The sequence below is a fragment of the Coffea arabica genome, chromosome 4c, assembly GCF_036785885.1.
Source record: "Coffea arabica cultivar ET-39 chromosome 4c, Coffea Arabica ET-39 HiFi, whole genome shotgun sequence".
In the NCBI taxonomy this organism is placed as follows: domain Eukaryota; kingdom Viridiplantae; phylum Streptophyta; class Magnoliopsida; order Gentianales; family Rubiaceae; genus Coffea; species Coffea arabica.
This window is the reverse complement of record NC_092316.1, coordinates 16,676,033-16,701,185: the sequence shown is the minus strand read 5'-3', so window position 1 is coordinate 16,701,185 and position 25,153 is coordinate 16,676,033. Positions and strand designations below refer to the sequence as shown.

General features: G+C 35.6%; 2 protein-coding genes and 2 pseudogenes across 3 annotated transcripts; all 4 read left to right on the top strand.

Annotated features, from left to right (window-relative positions):
• Window positions 1–2,611: 2,611 nt before the first annotated feature.
• Window positions 2,612–5,232, top strand: LOC113738793 (UDP-glycosyltransferase 74B1-like). Its single transcript, XM_027266062.2, has 2 exons — window positions 2,612–3,344; window positions 4,281–5,232. Exons 1-2 carry the CDS (start codon window positions 2,706–2,708, stop codon window positions 5,019–5,021), a joined length of 1,380 nt encoding a protein of 459 aa, XP_027121863.1. The 5' UTR covers window positions 2,612–2,705; the 3' UTR covers window positions 5,022–5,232.
• A 5,756-nt stretch (window positions 5,233–10,988) lies between these two features.
• On the top strand, window positions 10,989–14,122 carry LOC113739955 (calmodulin-binding protein 60 B-like). Of its 2 annotated transcripts, none has more exons than XM_072046139.1 (6): window positions 10,989–11,026; window positions 11,310–11,433; window positions 11,566–11,656; window positions 12,427–12,494; window positions 12,617–13,104; window positions 13,802–14,122. In XM_072046139.1, exons 3-6 carry the CDS (start codon window positions 11,585–11,587, stop codon window positions 13,807–13,809), a joined length of 636 nt encoding a protein of 211 aa, XP_071902240.1. In that variant the 5' UTR covers window positions 10,989–11,026; window positions 11,310–11,433; window positions 11,566–11,584; the 3' UTR covers window positions 13,810–14,122. The 2 variants fall into 2 exon arrangements, with proteins under 2 accessions (XP_071902240.1, XP_071902239.1); XM_072046138.1 differs by lacking the exon at window positions 10,989–11,026 and adding an exon at window positions 11,086–11,202.
• Window positions 13,928–24,936, top strand: LOC113739953 (calmodulin-binding protein 60 A-like; annotated as a pseudogene).
• LOC113739954 (mogroside I-E synthase-like) lies at window positions 24,118–24,936 on the top strand (annotated as a pseudogene).
• Window positions 24,937–25,153: the final 217 nt, after the last annotated feature.

The following is a 25,153-nucleotide window of genomic DNA, read 5'->3' as shown; positions in this document are numbered from 1 at the left end:
TTTGAATTATAACATTCAACCAAAACATACTCAAACTCTCAGGCTTGATCATACAAGGACAACTAGTGTGAATATCCGTGCTACGCACGGTACTTACATTATTAAAATAAATTAAAAAATTATACCATTTTAATTTGAAAAAAGTTAAAAAAATTATACCAACATAATTCAAATTTAAGATTTGTCTAACAATAGTTCAAAATATCACAAAAACTGTAAATCATTCAAGAATTGTGTTTTTGCAAAAGATGGATCTTAAAATAATAATAATAATTTACATTAGAAAATGAAAGATATATGGATAGAAATAAATGTAATTTCATGTTTTTTTATTTTAAAATGAAATACTTACCAATATTATGCATTCGATTTGATAATCTTATATATATATATATATATGCATTATGAGAATATATATATGTATGTATATATCTGTGTGTGTGTGAATTAACTACCTTTGAATTAATTTTTTTTAAAAAAATTATTTATTTTTAATGCCTTTATAATTTGTGAATGATTGTGAGAGTAAAATATATTATGACAATAAGATACGTTGAATTGTGAAAATTGTAATTTAAACAGGCTCCTAAATTTTGGATATTTGACTTTCGTAGTTGCGAATTTCTTAAATTAACGGTTAGTTATTACTCTAAGTGATATGGTAAGTGTCAGTAATAAATGTGAGATGTGAATTGAAATTTGCAGATATCATTTTACAGGGGTGGTTATTATCCGTTAGTTAAAGTTTAGGAGTTTGAATTTTATGGGGTAGTGGAAAAAACATAAGGGAAATGTGGAAAAAAAATAAGTATGATTATAGGATTTGTAGGGCCGGTTACATGATTAGTTAAGAGATAAATATTTTTTAATTAAAAAATGTAAAATTCTATTAAAATAGCATTCAGACTTTTGATAATTTTGAAAGCTCCTTATCCAAAACCCCCTCAGCAATACATTTAGATATAGATACTAAGCGATAGTTATGATAGCGCAATAGTTTTTATCTGATATAACACGTTGTTACACTTTTAGCGATCATTTGATTTATTGTTGGACATATTCGCCTAAATAAAATAACACCTAAAATTATGGAAGTAAGTTTTCTATCTAAAATAGTAAGTTAAGTGTAATAGATTAGTAACTTTTATACCTCAAAAGGTAAATTGGAATAAATATTAAACTTAATTTTTAAATAAATAGATTACTACTTGATATCCCAAACTTACTTTTAAAAGAGTAAGTTTAGTTCAAATAACAGTAAGTTTTTATACATCAATAGTAATTCTTACTAATAACATGGCAATAAAAATGATTAAGGATCAAAATTTACCATTTTTTGGAATGCATGTACAATTTTTACATTAAAACCTTATCTCAAAGTAGTATTAGAAAGCTTATTTGAAATAATGATAAGATGTTTTTATTAATGATTAAAACTTAGTACCTTAGTTAGTAAGCACTCATAATATACCTTAGTAAGTTTAATTCAAGTAATAGTAAGTTTTTATACATAAATAGTAATTATTACTGATAACATAGCAAATTTGATTAATAATCAAGATTTATTGATTTATGGGACGCATGTACTATTTTATTTTAAAACTTATTTCAAACTAATATTAGGAAGTTTATTTGAAATAACGATAAGATGTTTTATCAATGATTAAAACTTAGTACCTTAGTTAGTAAGTACTCATAATATATTCGTATAATACATTATTATAGGTATAATTTAAAATTTGTTGTACTTATATATTTTAAAATACTATGAAAAATAGTATGAACTAAACCTACTCTCCAAAAAGTAAATTTCTGATATGCAGTAGTAATTTATTTTTAAAAAATTTAAGTTGCATATTTATTTCAATTTACGCTTGAACATACATCGATCGGTGCTCTTTGGATGCGTCCAAACTCCCGTGAATGTCTTTAAACTAAATTCTAATCAAAGTAGTATCCAAAATGTAATGATTCAGAGTAAAATGCTCATAAAACTTAGTACAAGGATAGCTAGTGTGAATATCCGTGCTATCCAAAATATTTATGTATTTTACATAAATATAATGATTCAGAGTAAAATGGCAATAAATAGATAGTATTTTGTTGATGTAATGCCCATAATCGGTGGCCCGGATGGCTTTGTTTAGTAATTAGTACTGCTTACACTTCTTCACAAATGTTTTATTCTTAGGCCCTTTATATTTATGTTAATTCCGTGACATCCCAACACACTTTTAGCTTCTGCAGTACGCAACATTTCCAAATCCCGGTTATAGGTCACCACTTACTTTTGTAAAAATAACCCTTATTGATCCGTACATGTCAGTTTCTTTGACATATTCTTTACCTTTCCACGTGCCTGCTTCTTTGCCATATGCTTTACTTTCCACACCTCTTCTTTGATTACTAAACATACTGCAGCAACATCCAATTGTTATGACCCTAATGGTTGATTCCTTTGACCAAAAAAAAAGGGTTGATTCCTCGTAACCTTTCTCAATTTGCCACTTGGCTTTATTGCCACGTGGTTGGATTTTCCTTTCCACTTTGGGAAGAAATTCAAGATATATACCTTCTTAACAAAACTTTTGCTTCATCTTTGTCCGTTTTCTTTCCTAAGAGAGTTGGACATTTTTCCAATTCTCTCAACCCGACCTTTATCCTCTTCTCCCTTCTGTACTAGCTAACACAGAATTACAAAGCAGATGGAGAATTCAGGGGGTCATGTTGTTGTGCTCACATATCCTGCCCAAGGCCACATTAACCCTCTTCTCCAATTTGCCAAATGCTTAGCTTCCAAAGGACTGAAAGCCACCTTTGCCACTACCCCCTACACAGCTAAATTCATCGCTGCAAAAGGTGTACAAGTCATGCCAATCTCTGATGGCTTTGACAATGGAGGATTCAGGGATGCTCCCAATGTTGCAGACTACCTTGAATCATTCAAAACAGTGGGTTCAAGGACTCTAACTGAGCTCATCTTGAAGCTCAATCAGTCTAGTGATTCACCTGTCAATTGCCTGGTCTATGATTCATTGCTTCCTTGGGCCGTCGACGTGGCAAAAAAGTTAGACATTTTTTCTGTTGTGTTGTTGACAAATTCTGCCTCTGTTTGTTCTTTGTATTGGCAAATCCACAGAGGATTCCTCCCTTTTCCTGTTGAGAAAGATAAAGTTCCTCTAGCCATCCCTGGACTTCCTCCACTTGGGTTTGATGAGTTGCCTAGTTTTCTTGCTTTCCCTTCGCATAATTCTGCATACTTGGAATCAATCATGAGGGTATTCGCAAGGCTGGATGAAAATGACTGGGTTTTTGCTAATTCTTTTGAGGATCTGGAATATGAGGTACCTGTCTAAAATGATTTTTTTTTTCTTTTTGTCTAAAATGAATTTATGTTTTACATCAACATATTTACAGTGCTGTGTTCTGCATTACTTTTATGTGAGAAAAAGGTTATTCATGGAAAATGATAGGTCAGTCATGACAAGTAGCAATAAGTTTATATTGTTTTTTTTATCAGAGAAAAGTAGCAATAAGCTATTTAATAAACCAATCATTTTGAGATAGCAAAAGGGAAATTTTGGTAAACTTTCAATTGGTGTGTGTTCTTTTGTTGGAAAAATCAAATTCGGATTGGATTTAGTGAAGGGATTTCCTTAATTTTGATCCTTGTGCCATTATTGATGCCAAAAATTTAATGGTAACAAATGCAATGGAGCATAAAATCCTATTAGTTACATAACTTGGTCAAAAATAATGTCACCAAGCATCACAACCCCAGCTTTATGGTGAATGCTTTTTTCTTGATCCTGGAAAAGTTGATGGGAGTTTTTTTAATATATTTATATGAACAATAGGCATGAGAATGAAACAGCCAAACTTTTTTTGATTAAGCTTTTCACCTTCACGAAAAAAAAAAATTCAAAGAAAAGCTTTTTACCTTGAAACTCCTAGTCAACGAAGATCATGAACAATTTTAAAAGGTAGATTTTAGCTTCGGAATCTGCCCTCCTTAGGCTTATTAAATTTCAAGACATCAAAATATTGTGGAAAGATGAAATTGCTCCTCATGGAGAAATATGGCATCCCATTTTTATTTGCTTATTTATTGTAAAGAAACATGGAATTTCTTCAATGGGAAGGATTGAATAAAAGCTGCCATGCTCACTATGAACAATTGCTTATCGCACTTCAACTAACCAAGATATAATAATTGACCAAATATTGCTATCATTGTTGGTTATTGACATATATTATATTTTGTTTTGATGCTCCAAAAGTTGGCTAAGGCCCTGACAGGACTTTGGCCAGTACAAATGGTTGGACCAATGGTACCATCCGCATATGTAGAGGGGCCAATAGCAGGAGACTCAGATTATGGAGGCAGTCTGTGGAAGCCAAGTGACCACTATTTGAAATGGTTAGACGAAAAGGCACCAAAATCAGTGGTTTTCGTGTCATTTGGGAGCATGGCAGATGTTGAAATCAAGCAAATTGAAGAAATTGCCTGTGGCTTAAAAGGCAGCAACCATCACTTTCTTTGGGTAATCAAAGACTCTGAGCAAGAAAAGTTGCTTACTGAATTTCTGCAATCAAATGATGAAATGGGATTTGGAAAAATTGTAAAGTGGTGTAATCAGCTAGAGGTATTGGCTCAAAAATCTGTAGGGTGCTTCATGACACATTGTGGTTGGAACTCAACACTTGAAGCAGTAAGTCTTGGGGTGCCTATGGTGGCATTGCCACAATGGAGTGATCAGCCAACAAATGCCAAATTTATTGAAAGTGTTTGGAGGGTAGGAGTGAGGGCTAGAAGGGATGAGAAAATGATTGTTACAAGAGAAGAAATTGAGAGGTGTGTAAGGGAGGTAATGGTTGGAGAAAAAAGTGATGAAATTAGGATTAATGCCTCTAAGATGAGAGAGCAAGCTAAAAGGGCAGTTTGTAATGGTGGGAGCTCAGATATTGCTATCAACAATTTTGTTGAAGTGTTGATCAAAGGGAAGGGAACTAAGCTTTGATTAATCAGATATCATATAACATCATCTGGTTTCAGATAAATCAGCTGGAATCAAGGAAAGTTTTCTAGACATGTTTTATTAGCTAATGTTGTGTTTACATGTCTGTACCTTGTATGTGTGTATAAATATATACATGTATGTGTATTTCACAGTGTTTTATATTATAAAAAATTTCTGAAGGAAATAAAAGTACCTTGAAGTTTATGATAAATATTGTTCAAGTAATGTTCTTAGTGAGATTTTTTTATTTTTATTTTTATTTTTTGGGTAGGGGTGTGAATTTATAAACAACTGTGGACTATAATTTTCTTCACCTTAGTGCCTTTCTAGCCCAAGGGTCCACAGGGTTGAAGCTCAAGCTGGGGTTAAATATTTTTAGGATAGTAATATGGTTACAGTCCTTTATTTTTTATGATATTTTATAGCGGAGGCCCAATTCATCTACTTCATTCAACTTGAGCTCGTTGTCTAATTTTTCAATGTCGCATTGGCGTCGAATTAAAGACAAACAGGTAAAACTAATGCATGGGAGAGAGATGTGTTGGATGATAAGATGGAAGGAATCGTAAATAAGAGATTTTAGATTTAAAACCTTCTATTTATAACAAAAAAAGAGATAAAAACAATGAATAAATGGCAAGAATCATTAACACAAGCGTAGATGATAGATGTGCTAGCTATATTAATGATTCGTCTCAATATCTTGTATATGTTTTGGAAAAGGAAGCAACCCTTTCATTTTTTGATAGCTGGTGATTTTTTTTTTCCCAAACGATAGCATACACATTTCCAGAAAACTATTACACTGTTTGAGCAACTGCTCTTACATCTGTTTTGGCTAAACACGTAAGCCAAGTTGGAAAAGAATCCAACCAACATATTTCATCCTTCAAGCTTATGGCAAATCTTGCCAGCTTATGAGAGACACAGTTACCCTCCCGTCTAACAAAGGAGAAGTAACATTCTTCAAAACTTCGGCTTAACAACAGAATATCAGCTAGGATAGTACCCGTAATTGGGTCATCAGCATTCTTGTCCTTAAGCTTATCCACCATCAGTTTACAATCCGATTGAATCTCCACCTTGTTCCAGCCCCTCTGCTTTGCCTTGATAACAGCTTCTCTAATGGCTAATGCTTCCTCCACTGCTGGGTTCCCTTCCCTCCTTGCCCCTCCTGCCCATGCTCCTGCTACCGCCCCATCCTCCTTTCTGGCCACCACTCCCTAACCTATTCTCCTAAACTTCTGCTCTACAGCAGCATCAGAGGGGGTGGATGCCAACTATTCAATTTTGTCTTTCAGTGTTCCCTATTAACATCTGTTTTGACCTCCCCATCTCTTGCTTCATTGTATTCCACCCACTCATGCATTGCCTTGTTTACAGTTCTTCCAGGACAGTTTCTAACTCCACTAAACTGAATTTGGTTTCTATCCCTCCATATCTGCCAAAGAATATTTACTGTCAATGCAATGTGAGTCTTCCCCTCAGGTCTCCTCTCAACATCCATCAAGCCATTCCACCAATGCCAGAACTTGTGCCTGAAATCATTTAGCCCATCCCAGTTAATTGGAGCTGCTTTCCATATATACTCAGCATGGCTGCAAAAGAAGAACATGTGTTCTATTGTTTCTGACATTTCCCCACAGCACCTACACCTGTCCTCCCCTAGACCTGTTCTCCTTTTAATAACCTCATTAACTGGTAAGACCTCATGCAAACACTTCCATATAAAATGCTTCAGCTTACACTTCATGTCTAGATTCCATAAACACTTCCACGCCTTGGAGTTAGGAGCCTTTCTGCTATGGTTAGCTTCTTGCCTCTGCTCCACCTACCTCTCCTCCCTCATGTCTCTTACCAACATATACCCAGTCTTCACAGAGTACTGACCAGATTTAGTAAGAGGCCACACCAATTTATCCTTCCTCGCACATACACTTATAGGAATATCTTCAATCTTCCTACACTCTTCATCACTGAAGATCGATCCTAACAGCTACCTATTCCATTTACCCTCTTGAATCAGTTCGTGTACCCCTTGAACTGTACAATCCACTGGCTTGCTAGTTCTCACCATGCCTGATCCTCTACCTGGTAACCATCTATCAGTCCATATGTTGATTGTTTTTCCATCCCCTACCCTCTTCCTAACACCACTCTCTAGTACCTCTCTTGCACTCATGATACTCTTCCAAAACCATGAATCCCCTGCCCTTATTCTCGTTCTCCAAATGGACTCACCTTTGAAATACTTTCCTCTCATTACCTTGCTCATCAACAGATTTGGATTAGTTAGGATTCTCCACAACATCTTAGCTAACATAGCACTATTGAAGTCCTGCAAATCTCTAAAGCCTAAGCCTCCCTTTCCTTTAATGTCAGCCAGCTTCTTCCACTCCACCTAATGAATTTTCTTCTTGTCTTCACCATTTCCCCACCAGAACCGAGCCATTTCCCTACTTATTTCTTTACACAAATTCTTAGGCAGTCTACAGCAATTCATAGCATATGCAGGCATAGCTAGGATTACTGATTTCAACATCACTTCCTTACCAGCTTGGCTCAGCAATTTTTCTTTCCATCCTTTAAGTCTCCTTAACACCTTCTCCTTGATGTAGTTAAAAACCTGTCTCTTGGATCGACCTATAACCATTGGTAGACCCAAATACTTACTCTGTCTCACCTGCTGCATTCCCCCCAATATCCTCAGAATTTCCACCTTCTCCTCCATCATGTTTTTGCTATTTGTACAACTGTACCAGATGACTGGTATGTTGACTCGGTTTGGTTTGTAACATGACTTCTCATTCGTTTCCCTTTTTTAAACATTTTTAATAGGGATAATATCATATACCTCCCTTAAGATTTCTCTTAATATCACTTGATATCTTTAATAATTTAAAAATATCACTTATCTCCATTACTTTTGTTATTTGTGCAGCAAAACTTTTAAAACCCTAAACTATTCTTTTACTTGCTAAATAAAAATATTTCTAAACCATTTTTTTCACTTCAGAAAAATTATCACATAAAAAACAATCTTTAGTAGTACTACCACATCATATTGCTATGACCCATAAAAATATAAATTTAAAAAATAAAAAAGATATTTTCAAAGAAGTACACTTACACCAATTTAACTTTATATGCTCAAAACTTATTTCTTATGAATTTTATATATTTTTTTGAACATCTTCTCAAACCATGTCCAAACTTTTAAATTGTACTAATCATTAAAAAAATTGACTCAAAATAAGCAAATAAATTATACCCACTCTATCACATCACAAAATATAAAAGCTAAATAAAATTTGATTTATTATAATTTACAAATAAAATATTGCATGGTCATCCAAAAAATGAGTAAGAGAGAAAGAGAAGAAAGTGACTTTTGTTTCTTTTTTTTATTATTTTGAGTTCTATTTATTTGATATATAAATTATGTAGCAAGTGAGGGCTAATATGGTCTTTTTACAATTATTAGGGGTCAAGTAAAATTAGGAGAAACCTCAAGGGAGGTTTATGATATTATCCCTTTTTAATACTACCCTTTACCTAATACCAGATTATGCAAAAGTTAAGGGAAAATAGTCAAAGATGTATAGCGGGTAAGCTTTTACCCTAACACCAATTATGCAAAAGTTAACCCCTCCTCACACACACACACACCAGAAGCACGCACACACACATACATATATACATATACATATACATACATATATATATATATATATATATATGATGTAATTTCTCATTTGTTTCCCTTTTATAAACATTTTTGAACATCCTTATAAATATTGATTCTTATCATTATAATATTCCAAAGTGTTTCAACATAAATAGCGATTATGTATAATAAATTTATAAATTTATACTCAATTCGTGCCAAAATTTGTTTACTGTGGCAGTATAAGAAATATTAGTTCAAAATATTAATATTATTTATTTGTCCTGTGTGACAATGAGTTTGTTTGAATTGCTATTTATTTGTCAAAATATATTTACTTGCATCATCATTACAATTTTTAACACATCTTTTTATCTTTCCAATTACTTTTTTATCTCACATACATCACATCACAAAAAGTGCTATAATAAAAATATCTCTAATAATTTACAATCCAAACAAACCCAATAAGTAAATGGGATAATTTCAGAAACCTCCCCTGAGGTTTCTGACACTTTCACTGACATCCCCTGAGGTTCTCAAAATTTCACTTACCTCCCTTGCTTTTGATTTTGTGGTAACAATCCAGTCCAAATCAGATTAAAATATTATTTTCATGTGTGAGAAGGTATTTTTATTCCATAGCTACCCTTTGCAGAAGTTGTATTAGTAGAAGATTCAAAGAAGAATAAATGATTTGGACTAATTAGTAAAGTTGAGGGGGGGTAAGTGCAATACAAAAAATTGCATGCACCAGATGTGCCATGCAACAGTTATTTGGCAGATTTTGCAACGGCTAGCTGCAAATTGCAACGGCCAGAAGGTTTGCTGTTTCAGTAGCAATAGCATATAAAGCAAAGCAACTTAACTACCTCTGAGGTTTCAAGCTATTAACATTCTTTGCTACTAATTTGGAGTGATAACAAGTGCATTTGCTGTGCTACAATTAGAGCTCTGAGTAAAAAGTTTTAGCTGCAACCATGGCCTCTTCAAGCCATAGGGGAGAATCATGGAATTCACCTACATCTTTCTCCATTAAAAACAGGTTTTGCCGCTGTAATCGCAAAGCAACCGTAATGATATCAGAGAGTGAAAGGAATCCAAACAAGTTGTATTTCTATTGAGAAATTTCTAACTTTGTGATGAATTTTAAAAAAATTCTACAAAAGGGGTGATTTTGGGTTTAATTTCCGTCAGGGGGGTCTTCGCATTTGTGAATTTCACAAATGCGAGCTTACAAGAGTGAATGCGAGCTCTGGTTATTGAGCTCGCATTTCACGAATGCGAGCTCTTCTCAATTTTTTTTTTCCTTTTTTAAGAGCTAGGGAATTATTTCTAGGAAGCAAATGCGAGCTCTTATCTTTTTTATTTTGGTATTTTTTGAGAGGTAGGGAATTATTTGCAGAAAGCTTCTAATTTTTGTTTTAAAAAATGTTGCAAATATTTAAAATTTTGCAAATAGCTCGCATTTGTTAAATTTGACCTGCAAAAATTGTATTTAACTTTTTTGTTAGATTTCGCATTTATAAGTATGACTTGTAGAAAATTAGATTCAAATTTAGATGTATTAGGGTTTTAAAAATATTATATAAGTGATAAAAATTTTATAAATTGTAAAAATAAAATCAAACTGCTTGGATAATTAAATGTTATATTTGCATAAGAAATAATACAATAATCATAATAATGATAATACAATAATATTGGTGTAATAAAACTGCCATTAATTTAAATATTTACTTATAATGCCCAAAGAGCCTAATTACCAATTTTTTCTTCTCGCGCTCAAATATAACATTAACCCGCATGCGAGCTAACCTTGAAATAGAAAAAACACAGAATCCCACTTGCGGGTTTCAGGAGTATTCGGATATTCTCATATGCACCTATGCAAATCGAACCAACCGGATATCTTATCCGTATCCCATTTTTTTAAATAAAAATCTTATAAATTTGAAAAATAAAATCAAATTTAGATGTATTAGGGTTTTAAAAATATTATATAAATCAAGTTTCTATTATTGTTGTTAAACTTAATTAATCATATCAGATGCCATTATGTAACTAAACGATAGTAATTAACCCCAACTACTTGGGATATATCTGTAATTTTGGCCCTGATGACGTCAGAAAAGGGGCCCAATTTTTTATCAAGGGAGGTAAGTGAAATTTTGAGAACCTCAGGGGATGTCAGTGAAAGTGTCAGAAACCTCAGGGGAGGTTTTTGAAATTATCCCTAAGTAAATTGTAGAAAGCTCAGGTGAAATTCAGCTATGTTAAGCGCAAACCAATTCCTCCAAAGTCCAAAACAACTTGTAGCAGTTGAAGTAAGAGACACGTAAGAGACAGCAGCACAGAACCCTTGTGGCAGTTGAATGATTTTTCCACGCTGACAACGCCTTTTGTCTTTATCTGTTTTGGCCTCAATTGTTTGCTTTTTTTTTTTTTTTTTTTTTTATAAATTGTTTGCTTAAAATAAAAGAAGTTTTTCTTTTGCCATAAAAGCGCTGCAAGGCAAACTTCTTCTGATATTCTTGAAATTGTGAGAAGTTTCGATTCTCTTCTGATTTTGAGAATTTCTTTAACGATCCCGTCTGGGTTTTGTTTGGATTCCTTGACAGATTCACCAAAAGCAGAATAAAAAAAGGAGCGAGAAGAATGGCAGACTGAAGAATGCAGCAAGCTTGGATCAGAGGAAGGAAACTGTTCTAGTTACGAGGGGTTGGCAGTTTTGCGCTCAAAGAGGTAAGTGAAGATCAAATTTTCTTTAATTTTGTTGATGAATATAGTTTAGTACTGAAATTTGTTCTAATTTTTGTACTGTGCTTGTGAATTTTTTGTTCGTTCTGGGCTTTTGCTGTCTAATTGAAATGATAGGTTGGAAGAACTTGAGGATATGGTGAATCAGAAATTCAACAGTATAAGAAACCCTCAGGAGCAACGGTTCGAGGAGATGAATCAAAGAATTGTAAGTTTGATTTTGGCCAAGATTCATGATTTGGTTTGGAATTGAGTTTAGCATATTTGAAGGTATTTTCTCGTTCTCAGCTGTCTGGCTTTTTTCCCCACCAAAGTTATGAACGTTTGCGTCCTTTTCTGTTCGTTCTTTACTTTTGTACTCTAATAGAGATCTCTGGAAAAAGAAACGTATAATGCTTATAAGAGTTCAAAGGTAGCTCTGTACATCTGTGCATTTCTTGAATAGAGAACTTGAAGCAGTATGAAACAAACAAAAATTGGATAATTATTACTTTAATATAGATAGTTGCTAAAAATTGAAGATTATTACCTAAAAGATGAAGAGAACCACTTGCTGACTAGCTGCTTATTATTTCTGTCTCTTCTATTTCATTTTTTCTTATTTGAAATCCCAGTAGTAGTATCCATGTTGGTCTGTAATTGTCATCTGTTGTTGAAGTCTTTGTGCATGCTATAGATTTCTTCGTTATTGCCAAAAACAAGAAAATTTTCCAGCAAATTGAAAAGGCAAGATTATTTCTTTTTTCTTGCAAATCAAAGAAATTTTTGCTTTCTTGCTTGATCAATATTCTTCTTATTTCTACTCATGGAAGTATATTTATTTCCCCAAAAAATTTTGTTGCCATGTGAGCAGAAGAAGTTTTCACCTTTGTATTCGTCTGAGATCTAATAAAATCCCAAGTATGAACTCTGCCAATGGATGTATGATAATATTGAGATGCTTCTGTTTCTGATTTATGCTTCTTGCATCAATTGAAGCTTGCTATTGGTCAAAGAATAGATAAACATGAAGAGGTTGTGGAGAAGCTTTTGGTTAGTAGTGGGAGGTAAGAAGCTAACTCAAAGCTCCATTTTGAACTTCCTGGTACATGATAGTTGTATAGTGTTTTCTTATTTACATTATCTATGTAAGTATAACAGCTCAGACATGCCTATGCTTCTTGTCCAGTAATCTTGAGAAGACAATACAGGACACCAAACAAAGATGCATGAAGTTAAAATTCAACCGCAATATCTCTGTTCCTATTCGAACTGGAGAGCAAATCAAAGGAGAAGGAGGTAGCAATTTGCAACTGTCTCTGATTGATAATTGTACAGGAGCAGTTGTTGACTTTGGACGAGAAGCCTCTGCTAAAGTGGAAATAGTTGCTCTCAAGGGAGATCTGGATGATGATGAGGGAGATGCGTGGACAGCTGAACAGTTTCAAAGTAAAATTGCTCGAGACAGGGAAGGAAAACAATATGTTCTTGCAGGAAATTTGCAACCAAAATTGAATAAAGGAACTGTGTCTTTGTCTGATGTTATGTTTAGAAGCTCTCAACGCCATAATGGTGGCATCTTCAAGCTAGGGGCTTGGGTTGTTGATACTTTTGATGGCAGTCAAGTAATAGAAGCGAAGACAAAATCTTTCAAAGTCCTTGACTATCGTGGAAAATGTAAGAGATCCCAGTCCTTTTTTCTCCTTTTTTCCCCCCTCTACTATGTCATTTTACCCAATTCAAATTAAACATGGTCAAAGGATTGAATGCCATTATACTAGAGAACTGCTTTAAGATAAAAGTAAATGGGCACTGTGAACTTGGCATTATTAATTGTAAAAACTGATCTGAGATGTTGATATGAGAGTCAAAAGATGAATTAATGAGGCCTGAAGTTAGGTTGTCACTTGATATTAACACCAGAAGAGACCAAAATCAAATGAAATACTGTAGAATAGATAAAGTTTGTAGTTGTTGAAAGGAAATGAAAAGAGGGTTGAGAATTGTGACAGTTGGAGAATGCCTATAAACGTATGATAGAGATCTATTGGATTACTTTTGATTTCCTAGGGGATTTGTGAATTCCATTTTTTTTTGAAAAAAAGCATATTGTAAAGCTTTTCTGTTAGCATGTTTTTAGTTGATACTTGTAACTCAGTTCTAAATAGGCAAAATATTTGTTTTCTGGTATTTCTGTATTCTTTGTAAGTTTCAACTTTGAGTATTGTCACATATGAGGTAAATGTTCCGCTGAAAAGCAGGACATCAAAGGATCTAGCATCTTGAGAACTATGCTGTTACGCAAATCAAACAAATAGAAAACTGGGATGACGAGTATAAGAACTTCAACATCTGCTAAATGCTAATTCTGCAGATACCTAGAAGCATTACCCCCCATCTGCGTCTGATGAGGTTTGGCGGTTAGAGAACATTTCAAAAAATGGTGCTACCCATGAACGTCTGAAGGGGGCAAATGTGAACTGTGTGAAGGATTTCCAGACTAGACTCTCAGAAGACCCGGAAGAGCTCAAATGTGTAAAGTTCACTCCTTTACTTAATTTATACAGGCACTCTGCAACAAATTATTGGGTGCATACATGATTCACCGCATCTTCTTGTTCAACATGGCCAGTTTAAACATACTATTTATAGCATTATAACCATGTCAACTAAGTAGAACTTTACTTACCTAAAACTCTTATCATTTTCCTCTTTCGCCTTTGTATATTCTTAAGGAGCCTGATACCTGTCTATGTAGCTGTGCCACCAGCTTTTACAGCTGATTTGTCCTTATCACTGAAAATGAGAGCTGCTCTCTCGCATGAAACTCTTCTATTTCTTATGCTAATTGGTTATCTACAAGGTGTGTGCTATCTAGGATAATGTTAAGACAGCAAATAAATGCCCAAAAAGAAATGCAAGACCACACTACATTTCTGTAATAACCCTTCTGCTCGATGCTGGACCTTTTTTTTTTCCTTCAAACCTAATGCTGGTTTTTGTTTTTTGGTAAGCTAACCTAACAATAATTGAGTGGATGAAGTTCAAGATCTCGTGAATAGTTGGAAAGTTTCTTACTCCGTATTTTAGAATTAATGCATGTTATTTTGTACAACTGACAGCTAGTAGGTCTACGTCCAACGCAGTGGGAGGCCACGGTGAGACACGCTCAAACATGCAAACCTGATAATATGGTTGGACAGGTTCCAGCCCCTGCACCAGTATGTGTAACTATGTTATATAATCTACCAGAAGAGACCACGGAATCCTTCATGAAAACCAATTACACTTTCTTTCTCTCTTTTCCTTTTCCGTTTGTTGTACTTCAAGCTTGTGGCAGTTTATGAATATTCATTGACAGGGTGATGCTTGCAATATGTTAGTAGCATCTGCACATGAAGACAAAGGAATCCCTTTTGATGGTAATATCATGCCAGCTTTGGAGTCAATAACCTTGCGAAGAAAGCAAAAATTGATCGAGCCAGCTTTTGAGCCAATGATCCGTAAAATTGTAAGCTCCTCTTTCAAGCAATTCCTGTCTAACAATTTCTCTCCTGCATTTTACGTTGATGAAAAATTTTGCTTAGCAACTGTTCTTTTAGATTTAAGTCATTGGTTTTAGATGTTAAGAAGCCTTGGACTCCTGATACTCGAAAAAGGATGAATGGATTTATGTCTTAGTCAATTCTTTCTGGAGAGCTTATGCACAATCAATTTCGGGGTGTATTACATTCTTATATGACCAACTATCATGAAGTGGTGAAAGTTAGGGAAAAAGTTAGTTCTATGCCTTAGTTTCCAGTTTACTATATTTCTTGATGTCTAATATGTTCAGTCAAGTCTTACTCTTCTCCATAGCAACATGCTTCATATGAGAAGCTGATCTTGGTTAAGTTGTTAAAACATATGCAAACATTCTGGATGCTTTTTTCTTGAAGTGGACTTGCAGAAACAATCTGTTTAGAATTCAATTCAGAAATACATCTATGCATTCCTCTGCCTTTCAGTTCTGTTCTGCTTTAATTTATTGGTTGTCTAAAAGGGATTATGCCAAGAGATGGTGCAACTGTAATCTTCAGTATGATTTGAATGTTTACAGATTCAATACTACAAAAAAAGCACCACTATGCAAATAGGACCTAGCGCTTTTTAATACCTTGCTCGTGGAGTTTCTTCCCCTTCGTTCTTTATTTACTTATCCCAGAATGCTATTTTGTTGATTTGTTTAATGAACTCTCAGGTGAAAGAGGAAGTTGACTTGGCAATGAAAAAGTACTTGATCGGTATGAGAAGGTAAATATTGAGAGTTATGCTCAAAGTCTAGCCTATTACCTTTACTACTCTAAAATGCTAATTAGATGCGTAATTTTTTAAAATAGGACTTGCGAGAAAGAGATATGCCCTTCTGAATCAGGAAGTTTACAGTTACAGTTTCTAAGTGGCATCTCTCTTCCAGTTTTTACTGGAACACGTATAGAAGGCGAGGATTTTAACATTCTACAAGTTGCCTTAGTTGATCCTTTTACTGGGCAAGTTGTTTCCATTGGTCCTCAATCTGCTGCAAAAGTTGAAATAGTAGTTCTTGAGGGAGATTTTGATGGTGATGAAAGTGATAATTGGACCTTTGAAGAGTTCAAGAATAATATTGTCAGAGAAAGGGAAGGCAAGAAACCCCTTCTTACTGGGGATGCTTTTTTGACTCTATAAAAGAGGGCATTGGTGTGGTCAGTGACATTTCTTTCACAGACAACTCAAGCTGGACAAGAAGTCGCAAATTCAGGCTGGGGGCAAGAGTTGTGGACAATTCTGATGGTAACAGAGTGAAAGAGGCCAAAACAGACTCCTTCATTGTCAGGGATCATCGTGGCGAATGTAAGAATTCTAATTGCCTCTCTCTCTCTCTCTCTCATGCGCATTGCTTGACAGGTAAGCAGAAATATTTTTTCTTGTTATTGTTGTGCTCCTTTTTCTCAAAGCAAGCCTACCAATGCCAGTGACATTCATGATGAAAACAAAATTTGGTTCCAACTTTTAAAGAGGGTTTTTTTGTTAAAATGTTATGGTTCAGGCTTATAGTTAACTCTAAGTTGTTAAGTCTGCAAAGGAAGCAAAATTGTCGGTTAATGGGAACGGCTCAACTTCGGTTCTCATTGTGTAGGCAATAACTGGAACTACAAGTATTTATTAGTTCTGAGTAGTCTCCATTATTGAAGCTTTACTTTTAGATGTTAAATTCATCATTGGTTTCCTGTGCTATTTCTTTTTCCCATAGTTTTTAGTCACTGCTCTTCTGATGGTTGAAGATGATTCATGTGCTCTTTTTCATTGCTCTTATCATGCATTTTTCATGTGCGCATGCATTTCTTTTTCATTGATGCAAGTCATCAATTGCTGGAAGGTGCTATCATCGTGGAGCAGCCTTTTTTTTTTTGCTGCCTCCATCATATGATCTTGTGTACTTTGCTACATTATATTTTTACTTGGTACTTTTGCATCTTCTAGAAGTCGGGAGAAGTTGACTGCACACACTAGTTATGGATGTCTGATGACCTGTTGGTTTACAAAGATGAAGTAATAATAGAGCTTTTGGATATCACAAATAATTTCATTTGATTGAAACTATTTCAGATTTTCGTCAGTTGAAATAATGGGGATAAGTAGCTCGGCAAAGGTACAATATTTTGGTTTCCTGGATTCTAAGATCTGAGCCCATCTGTCTTATGGAGCATTTGATCCTTTTTTTTCTGTGGAGTACATCTTTAGTCTAAATTTAATAATACTATGAAAGTACCTGTGTACTCACTGCTTCTAAATGCCCTTCCCATCTCCTTTTTCCATGAAAGGTATTCTGTTCCATTTTATTGTTGGACATATCCAATCAGAAGTATAGAGATGATGCTTATTTGTCCTGTATTCAATTTTTGGAACCTAATAACGGTACATTTTATAAACTCTGCATGTTTAATATTTTCTGCATCACTAAGTTGCTTGAACTTGAACCTCAATTATACTTCTATAGCTATCTTCACCTTTCAAACAGCTTCTTGCTATACCACTCTGGTGTTTAGAGACAATAGACATAATACGTATCTTCCTTTTAGGTTTATCTTGTCTGTGTTGCATATTGCAAGGCTTTTGCTTCATGCATTTTATTTGAAAACTAAGAAAAATGGAGAGAAAATACTTTTTTTCATCTTATTAGGACTACACAATATACATATATATATACACAAGTATAACCTAATTTAGATCTTAAAATCATGCTAATCTAAATCAATCTATTACCTAATTAATACATGATACTATAATCATATGATACCTAATTAATACATGATACTATAATCATATCTTTCCTAATATTAGATCACATATTTTCAACACTCCCCCTCAAGTTGGAGTATAGATGTTGCTTATGCCCAGCTTGTTACAAAGGTAATCTACTCGAACCCCATGTAGAGCCTTCGTAAAGAGATCCCCCAATTGTTCTCCAGTCCTTACAAATCCTGTAGAAATCAAGCCCTGCTGTATTTTCTCACGAACAAAATGACAATCTATTTCGATGTGTTTTGTTCGCTCATGAAATACGGGATTGGATGCAATATGAAGATCGCTTGGTTATCACACCACAATTTTGCAGGCAGTGAGGTTTTGAGACCTACTTTAGTTAGAAGTTGATTTATCCACATGATTTCACATGTCGATTGTGCCATAGCTCTATATTCTGACTCTGCACTCGATCGCGAGACAACATTCTGCTTCTTACTCTTCCATGAGACCAGGTTTCCTCCAACAGAGACACAAAATCCAGTTGTGGATCTTCGATCTGCCTTGGATCCTGCCCAATCAGCATCTGAAAAACACTCAATTCTAGTATGACCATGATTTTTATCTAGAATACCACGTCCAGGAGCTCCTTTTAAATAACACAAAATTTGTTCTACAGCTGCCCAATGAGTAACAGTAGGATTTAGACATATATTGACTAACAACACTAACTGAATACGCGATATCTGGACGAGTCACTATAAGATAATTCAACTTTCCAACCAATCTTCTATACCTCCCAGGATCTTCTAACAATTCACCTTCTTTTGTGAGCTGCAAGTTAGGGATCATTGGGGTACTAGCTGGTTTAGCCCCCAATTTTCCTGTTTCAGATAGTAAGTCAAGAACATATTTTCTTTGGGACAGGAATATCCCCTTCCTACTCTTTGCTACCTCAATACCCAAAAATACTTTAATAGTCCCAAATCCTTTGTCTGAAATTGACTATGGAGAAAAGTTTTAAGAGATGAAATACTTGCAGCATCATTCCCAGTGATAACAATATCATCCACATATACTACCAACAAAATAATACCAGCTTCAGACTGTTTGTAGAAAACAGAGTGATCAGATTTGCTTTTCTGCATCCCAAACCTTTCAACTGCTAGACTAAATTTTTCAAACCAAGCACGAGGACTTTGTTTGAGTCCATACAAGGACTTCCGAAGATGACAAACCTTCCCAGACTCCCCCTGAGCAACAAACCCTGGTGGTTGCTCCATATAAACTCCCTCTTGGAGGTCTCCATGAAGAAAGACATTCTTGATATCTAGTTGATGCAAAAGCCAATTATGAGTGGCTGCCATAGAAATGAATAACCTGACAGATGTTAACTTAGCAACAGGGGGAAAAATGTCAGAATAATCCTCTCCATAGATTTGAGCATAGCCTTTGGCAACAAGGCGAGCTTTTAACCGAGCAACCGACCCATCAGGATTGAATTTAACTGCAAAAATCCACTTACTCCCAATGGCCTTCTTCCCTGCAGGTAAATTTACTAAGTTCCAAGTATCATTACCATCTAGAGCATTCATCTCCTCTATCATAGCATTGCGCCATCCGGGATGGGATAGGGCTTCATGAACAGTTTTAGGAAGGGAGATAGAATCAATAGATGTAATAAAGGAACAAGAAGAGGTGGGTAGATGATTATAAGATACACACGAAGACACAGGATAAGTGCATTGACGCTTACCTTTGCGAAGAGCAATAGGAAGATCATCACTTGAGACAGGATCTAGTAACGAAGGAACTGGTTCAGGGCATGCAGCAGGAGACTTTTGTCGTCGAGAATATACCTGAGTAATTAGAGGTTTAGCAGGGGAAGATCTTGAAGATGTGACTGTATAGATTAACAAATCATCATCCTCCTCCTGACATGAATGAGATGAGGATGGGGTAAAAGGTGTATTTTCAAGAAAAGTAACATCAACTGACACAATGTACCTCCCAAGACCAGGACAATAACATCTATATCCTTTTTGGACACGGGAATAACCAAGAAAAATTCATTTCAATGATTTGGGGTCTAATTTAGTGACTTGGGGACGAGAGTCGCGGACAAAACATGTACACCCAAATATTTTAGGTTCGATGGGAAACAAAGGTCTATTTGGAAAAAGAGTATTATAAGGAGTCTCACCATTCAAAACAGATGAAGGCAGACGATTAATTAGAAAGCAAGCTGTGGACACTGCATCAGCCCAAAAATGTTTAGGAACATGCATTTGAAATGATAAGGCTCTTGCAGTTTCGAGCAAATGTCTATTCTTTCGTTCTGCGACCCCGTTTTGGGATGGTGTATCCACACAAGAGGTTTGATGAATAATGTCATTTTGCACCATATAAGATTGAAAAGGTGCGAATAAATATTCTTTGGCATTGTCACTTCGCAATATTTGTACAGAGCGCTTAAATTGAGTCTTAACCTCAGCACAAAAAGCACAAAAATGAGAAAACAACTCTGACCGATTTTTCATTAAATATAACCAAGTCATACGAGAATGGTCATCAACAAAAGTAACAAAATACTTGAATCCAGTTTTAGAAGTGACTGGACTAGGTCCCCAGACATCTGAATGAACTAATGCAAAGGGAGCATCCGCTCGTTTATTGACTCTAGGACTCAGATTAACACGATGATGTTTGGCAAACTGACAAGACTCACAATCTAATAGAGACAAATTCTGAAATTGTGGACAAAGTATCTTTAACAACGGGAGAGAAGGATGACCCAGCCTACAATGTGCTTCAAATGGAGTTACAATTCCAGAACAAGCTATGGGCTTAGGTATCTGTGTGTCAAGAATGTAAAGACCTCCAGATTCATACCCTTTACCAATAATCTGCTTCGTCGTAAGATCCTGAAACAAGCAATAGTTAGGAAAGAATTGGGCAGAACAATTGAGGGCACGGGTAATTTTACTCACAGAAATTAGATTAAAGGACAACTCAGGCAAACTTAAGACAGATGACAATGAGATTAATGGAGTGGGGTTAACTGAGCCTGATCCAAGAACACGAGATTTTGACCCATCAGCTAAGGTAACTGTAGGTGCAGATGTGTGGCTGAAAGGTGAAAAATAGACTAGAATTACCTGTCATATGATTTGTGGCACCAGAATCAATTACCCATTTGGAGGACGAGGACACAAGGCATGTGTTTGATTTACTTGACTCAGCGATGGCAGTTACGGGAGTAGATGAAGACTTTAATGATTCTTGATACTGAGAAAATTTAGCAAATTCATCTGCAGAGATCGTAACAGACTTTTCATGGTTAATAGCATCATTGGTAGAAACAATATGTGCGGATTGAGTTCTCTGGTTCATGTACTGCAATTTCTTACAATCACGCTTCATATGGCCCGGCTTTTGACAATAGTAACACACAACCACTTCTGCATTCTGTCTCCGAGTGTCAATTCCTTTACCACCACCTTTGTATTGCTGTTTTCCAAAACCAACAAGAGCACTGCTGGACTGAACAGACTGGGTATTCTCTGTGCGAAGCACCCTACTAAACACATCTTGCAAGGATGAGATCTCAGGACTGGGAAGAATCTGAGATTTAGCAGCCTCAAATTCAGGTGAAAGACTAGCCAAAAAACTCATAATTGCCATCTGTTCCCATTGAGTTTACTGAACTTTCACATCAGAACTAAACAGTAAAAACAGATTAAGCACCTCATAAGTTTTCTTAAAATTCATAAAATAAGTCATGATGGACTTATCTTGTTTCTCTGCACGATAAAAGGCTTGACACACCTCATATATGCGAGAAATATTCCCTTTACCAGAATACAAAAATTCTGAATACTCCATTAACTCCTTAACAAATTCACAGTGATTAATTAAGCTAATTATCTCACTGTCAATAGAATTCCGTATTTGCAGGAACAATCTAGCATCTTCCCTTAGCCATGTCTGTCTTGAACCATCTTTTGGAGGATCATCAGTCAGATGATGGTCTTTATCAATGTTTCGCAGATAAAGACGAACCGTTTTGCTCCAATCAAGATAGTTAAAATTGTTGAGTTTGTGGTCCGTGATCTTAGACATCACAGGAACCACATCAGACGTAACGACAGATTTCGTTTCTGTCATGGGTTCAGAATTAACAGAATAAAAAAAAAAAGGGTAGATCTGAACTCTTTAAAACAAGAGTGAAGAATAGAACAGAGATGTGTCCTATACAGAATCAGATGAACCGAATGATGACTACTGAATTTTCTGGCAGCGGACAGAGACCCTAACCTTGATGGTAGGGCTCTGATACCATGAAAACTAAGAAAAATGGAGAGAAAATACTTTTCTTCATCTTATTAGGACTACACAATATACATATATATATATATACACAAGTGTAACCTAATTTAGACCCTAAAATCATGCTAATCTAAATCAATCTATTACCTAATTAATACATGATACTATAATCATATGATACCTAATTAATACATGATACTATAATCATATCTTTCCTAATATTAGATCACATATCTTCAACAGTATTCTTTAGGGAAAAAAAAATTGCCAGTTTACTCATCATTAATTAGAAGTTAGGTGACTTAAGTTGCCATTAGTCAATTGATCTTCTATCATTTTCTGGTTCCTCCTGGATTCTTTACTCTCTTATCAGATGTAGTATTCTCTATATTCTTTCTGCTAACACGTGAGATGTGCCTTAAACAGGACGTGATACAGATGAAGTGTAATGCCTTAAATCCTTTTTTGTGCTTAGGTTCTTTCTCTAATGACTTTGAGTTACATACTAATAACCGGCCTGGGTTTCTTTTTGTAGTGTACAAGAAGCATCACCCTCCTTCTCTGGCAGATGAAGTATGGCGCCTAGAAAAGATGGGAAAAGATGGAGCTTTTCACAGACGTCTGAGCAAAGAAAGAGTCAAAACTGTGAAGGATTTCCTTACCCTCTATTTTGTTGACCCTGCAAGGCTTCGAAATGTAAGAATTTATTGGATTTCCTTACCCTATATATTGTTGATCCTACCAGACTTTGAAAAATCAGTGATGTTTCATATGGGATTGTTCTCAAATTTTTTGCCCTACTTTTCCAAGGGCCATTAAAAAGTCCATTCTCTGATATATTTGAAATGAAAATTGTTTATAAAATGTGATTGTTCTAGAGGTGTGTATAGTACGCTTTCATTCTGTCTGTTGTTAAATTCTCATATGCACAGACATAGTGAGCAGTTGGATTTGATTTTGTGGAAGGTGCTTCATTGGTGTCTTGGTCATGTTAAATGAGTTGAAAATTTTGTAGCTCCATATTGACATTCGAAATAGACTTTTTTGTGCAATGTGGTGAAAGTTCTCTTTGCTTATTTGGAGAAATAGTTTTTTCTTTGGGACGAAATAGCTTATAATGCACCTTTTGTGTATTCAAAATCCTGCAGATCCTTGGGACAGGCATGTCAACTAAAATGTGGGAAGTGACAGTCGATCATGCCCGGACTTGTGTACTTGACAAGGAATTGCACTTCTACTATCCATCCGGATCTCAGCATAAAAAAGGTGTAGTTTTTAATGCTGTGGGAGAGGTGATGGGTTTTGTCTCTGATTGCCAGTATATTACCCATGATAAGCTGTCTGAAACAGAAAAGGTACGAATATAAACTAAACTTCTTGCCTTTCTAGTACTGATCTTTCGCCTGCTTAGCGGTTGAATGACTAATATTAGTTGGCTAATATCCAACTTTGCTGCAGGCTTATGCCCGAGATCTGGTGGCTGCTGCTTACAGGCACTGGACTGATGTCGTTTCAATTGATGACGAGGCCTCTCTTATGGATGGTTCTTTATTCTTGTCTACCATAGAATACTCCTCAAATCCTCCTATGCTGGTTACTTCCGACGGCAGCAAGGTTCTGAATTCTCATCAGAGCGGCAAATGTGATTATCCAGAACCAAATACCTGTTCTCATATCATGCCATCCATGGATTCACTTGGGGTTTTGAGCCCCCTGGATGTACATGACTTTCCCATTGTGGACTCTCTGGAGAATATATTTGGCCACCCATTGAACATTCCTGGCCAAGTCACGAACAACATGATATGTGACATAGACTCCATGACTCCAGCTTTGTACGAGGACGAGCACCTACAATTTTTTGATTCTTCAAATTTGGGGTCATCCACTGGTCTGAATGCTGCTGTTGGTTGCTTTCTGAGGCGTTCGAAGAGGAGATGGAAAATGCTATTCAGTGTCTTGAGATGGCTTACGATAAGAAGGATGGTTGCAAGAAAATCTAAAGTGAAAGAAGTAATAAGATATTGTTAACAGCAAATATATTATTGACGAGCACCAAATATTGCTATCATTGACAATATATTATATTTTGTTTTGATGCTCCAAAAGTTGGCGAAGGCCTTGACAGGACTTTGGCCAGTACAAATGGTTGGACCAATGGTACCATCGGCATATGTAGAGGGGCCAATAGCAGGAGACTCAGATTATGGAGGCAGTCTGTGGAAGCCAAGTGACCACTATTTGAAATGGTTAGACGAAAAGGCACCAAAATCAGTGGTTTTTGTGTCATTTGGGAGCATGGCTGATGTTGAAATCAAGCAATTGAAGAAATTGCCCGTGGCTTAAAAGGCAGCAGCCATCACTTTCTCTGGGTAATCAAAGACTCTGAGCAAGAAAAGTTGCTTACTGAATTTCTACAATCAAATGATGAAATGGGATTTGGAAAAATTGTGAAGTGGTGTAATCAGCTGGAGGTATTGGCTCACCAATCTGTAGGGTGCTTCATGACACATTGTGGTTGGAACTCAACACTTGAAGCAGCAAGTCTTGGGGTGCCTATGGTGGCATTGCCACAATGGAGTGATCAGCCAACAAATGCCAAATTTATTGAAAGTGTTTGGAGGGTAGGAGTGAGGGCTAAAAGGGATGAGAAAATGATTGTTACAAGAGAAGAAATTGAGAGGTGTGTAAGGGAGGTAATGGTTGGAGAAAAAAGTGATGAAATTAGGATTAATGCCTCTAAGATGAGAGAGCAAGCTAAAAGGGCAGTTTGTAATGGTGGGAGCTCAGATATTGCTATCAACAATTTTGTTGTAAGTGTTGATGAAAGGGAAGGGAACTAAGCTTAATTAATCAGATATCATATAACATCATCTGGTTTCAGATAAATAATTTGGAATCAAGGAAAGTTTTCTAGAGACATGTTTTATTAGCTAATGTTGTGTTTACATGTCTGTACCTTGTATGTGAGTATAAATATATACATGTATGTGTATTTCACCGTGTTTTACATTATAAAAAATTTGTGAAGGAAATAAAAGTACCTTGAAGTTTATGATAAATGTTGTTCAAGTAACGTTGAATTTATAAACACCTTTTTTCGGTGGGGGTGTGAATTTATAAACAACTGTGG

Excerpts from the sequence above, each read along its gene's own strand:
- LOC113738793 (XM_027266062.2), top strand. The coding sequence starts at position 2,706 with ATGGAGAATTCAGGGGGTCATGTTGTTGTGCTCACATATCCTGCCCAA. Across the intron at positions 3,345-4,280 it reads TTGAGGATCTGGAATATGAG|TTGGCTAAGGCCCTGACAGG; the intron begins GTACCTGTCTAA and ends ATGCTCCAAAAG.
- LOC113739955 (XM_072046139.1), top strand. The coding sequence starts at position 11,585 with ATGGTGAATCAGAAATTCAACAGTATAAGAAACCCTCAGGAGCAACGG. Across the intron at positions 11,657-12,426 it reads AGGAGATGAATCAAAGAATT|CTTGCTATTGGTCAAAGAAT; the intron begins GTAAGTTTGATT and ends CATCAATTGAAG. Across the intron at positions 12,495-12,616 it reads CTTTTGGTTAGTAGTGGGAG|TAATCTTGAGAAGACAATAC; the intron begins GTAAGAAGCTAA and ends CTTCTTGTCCAG.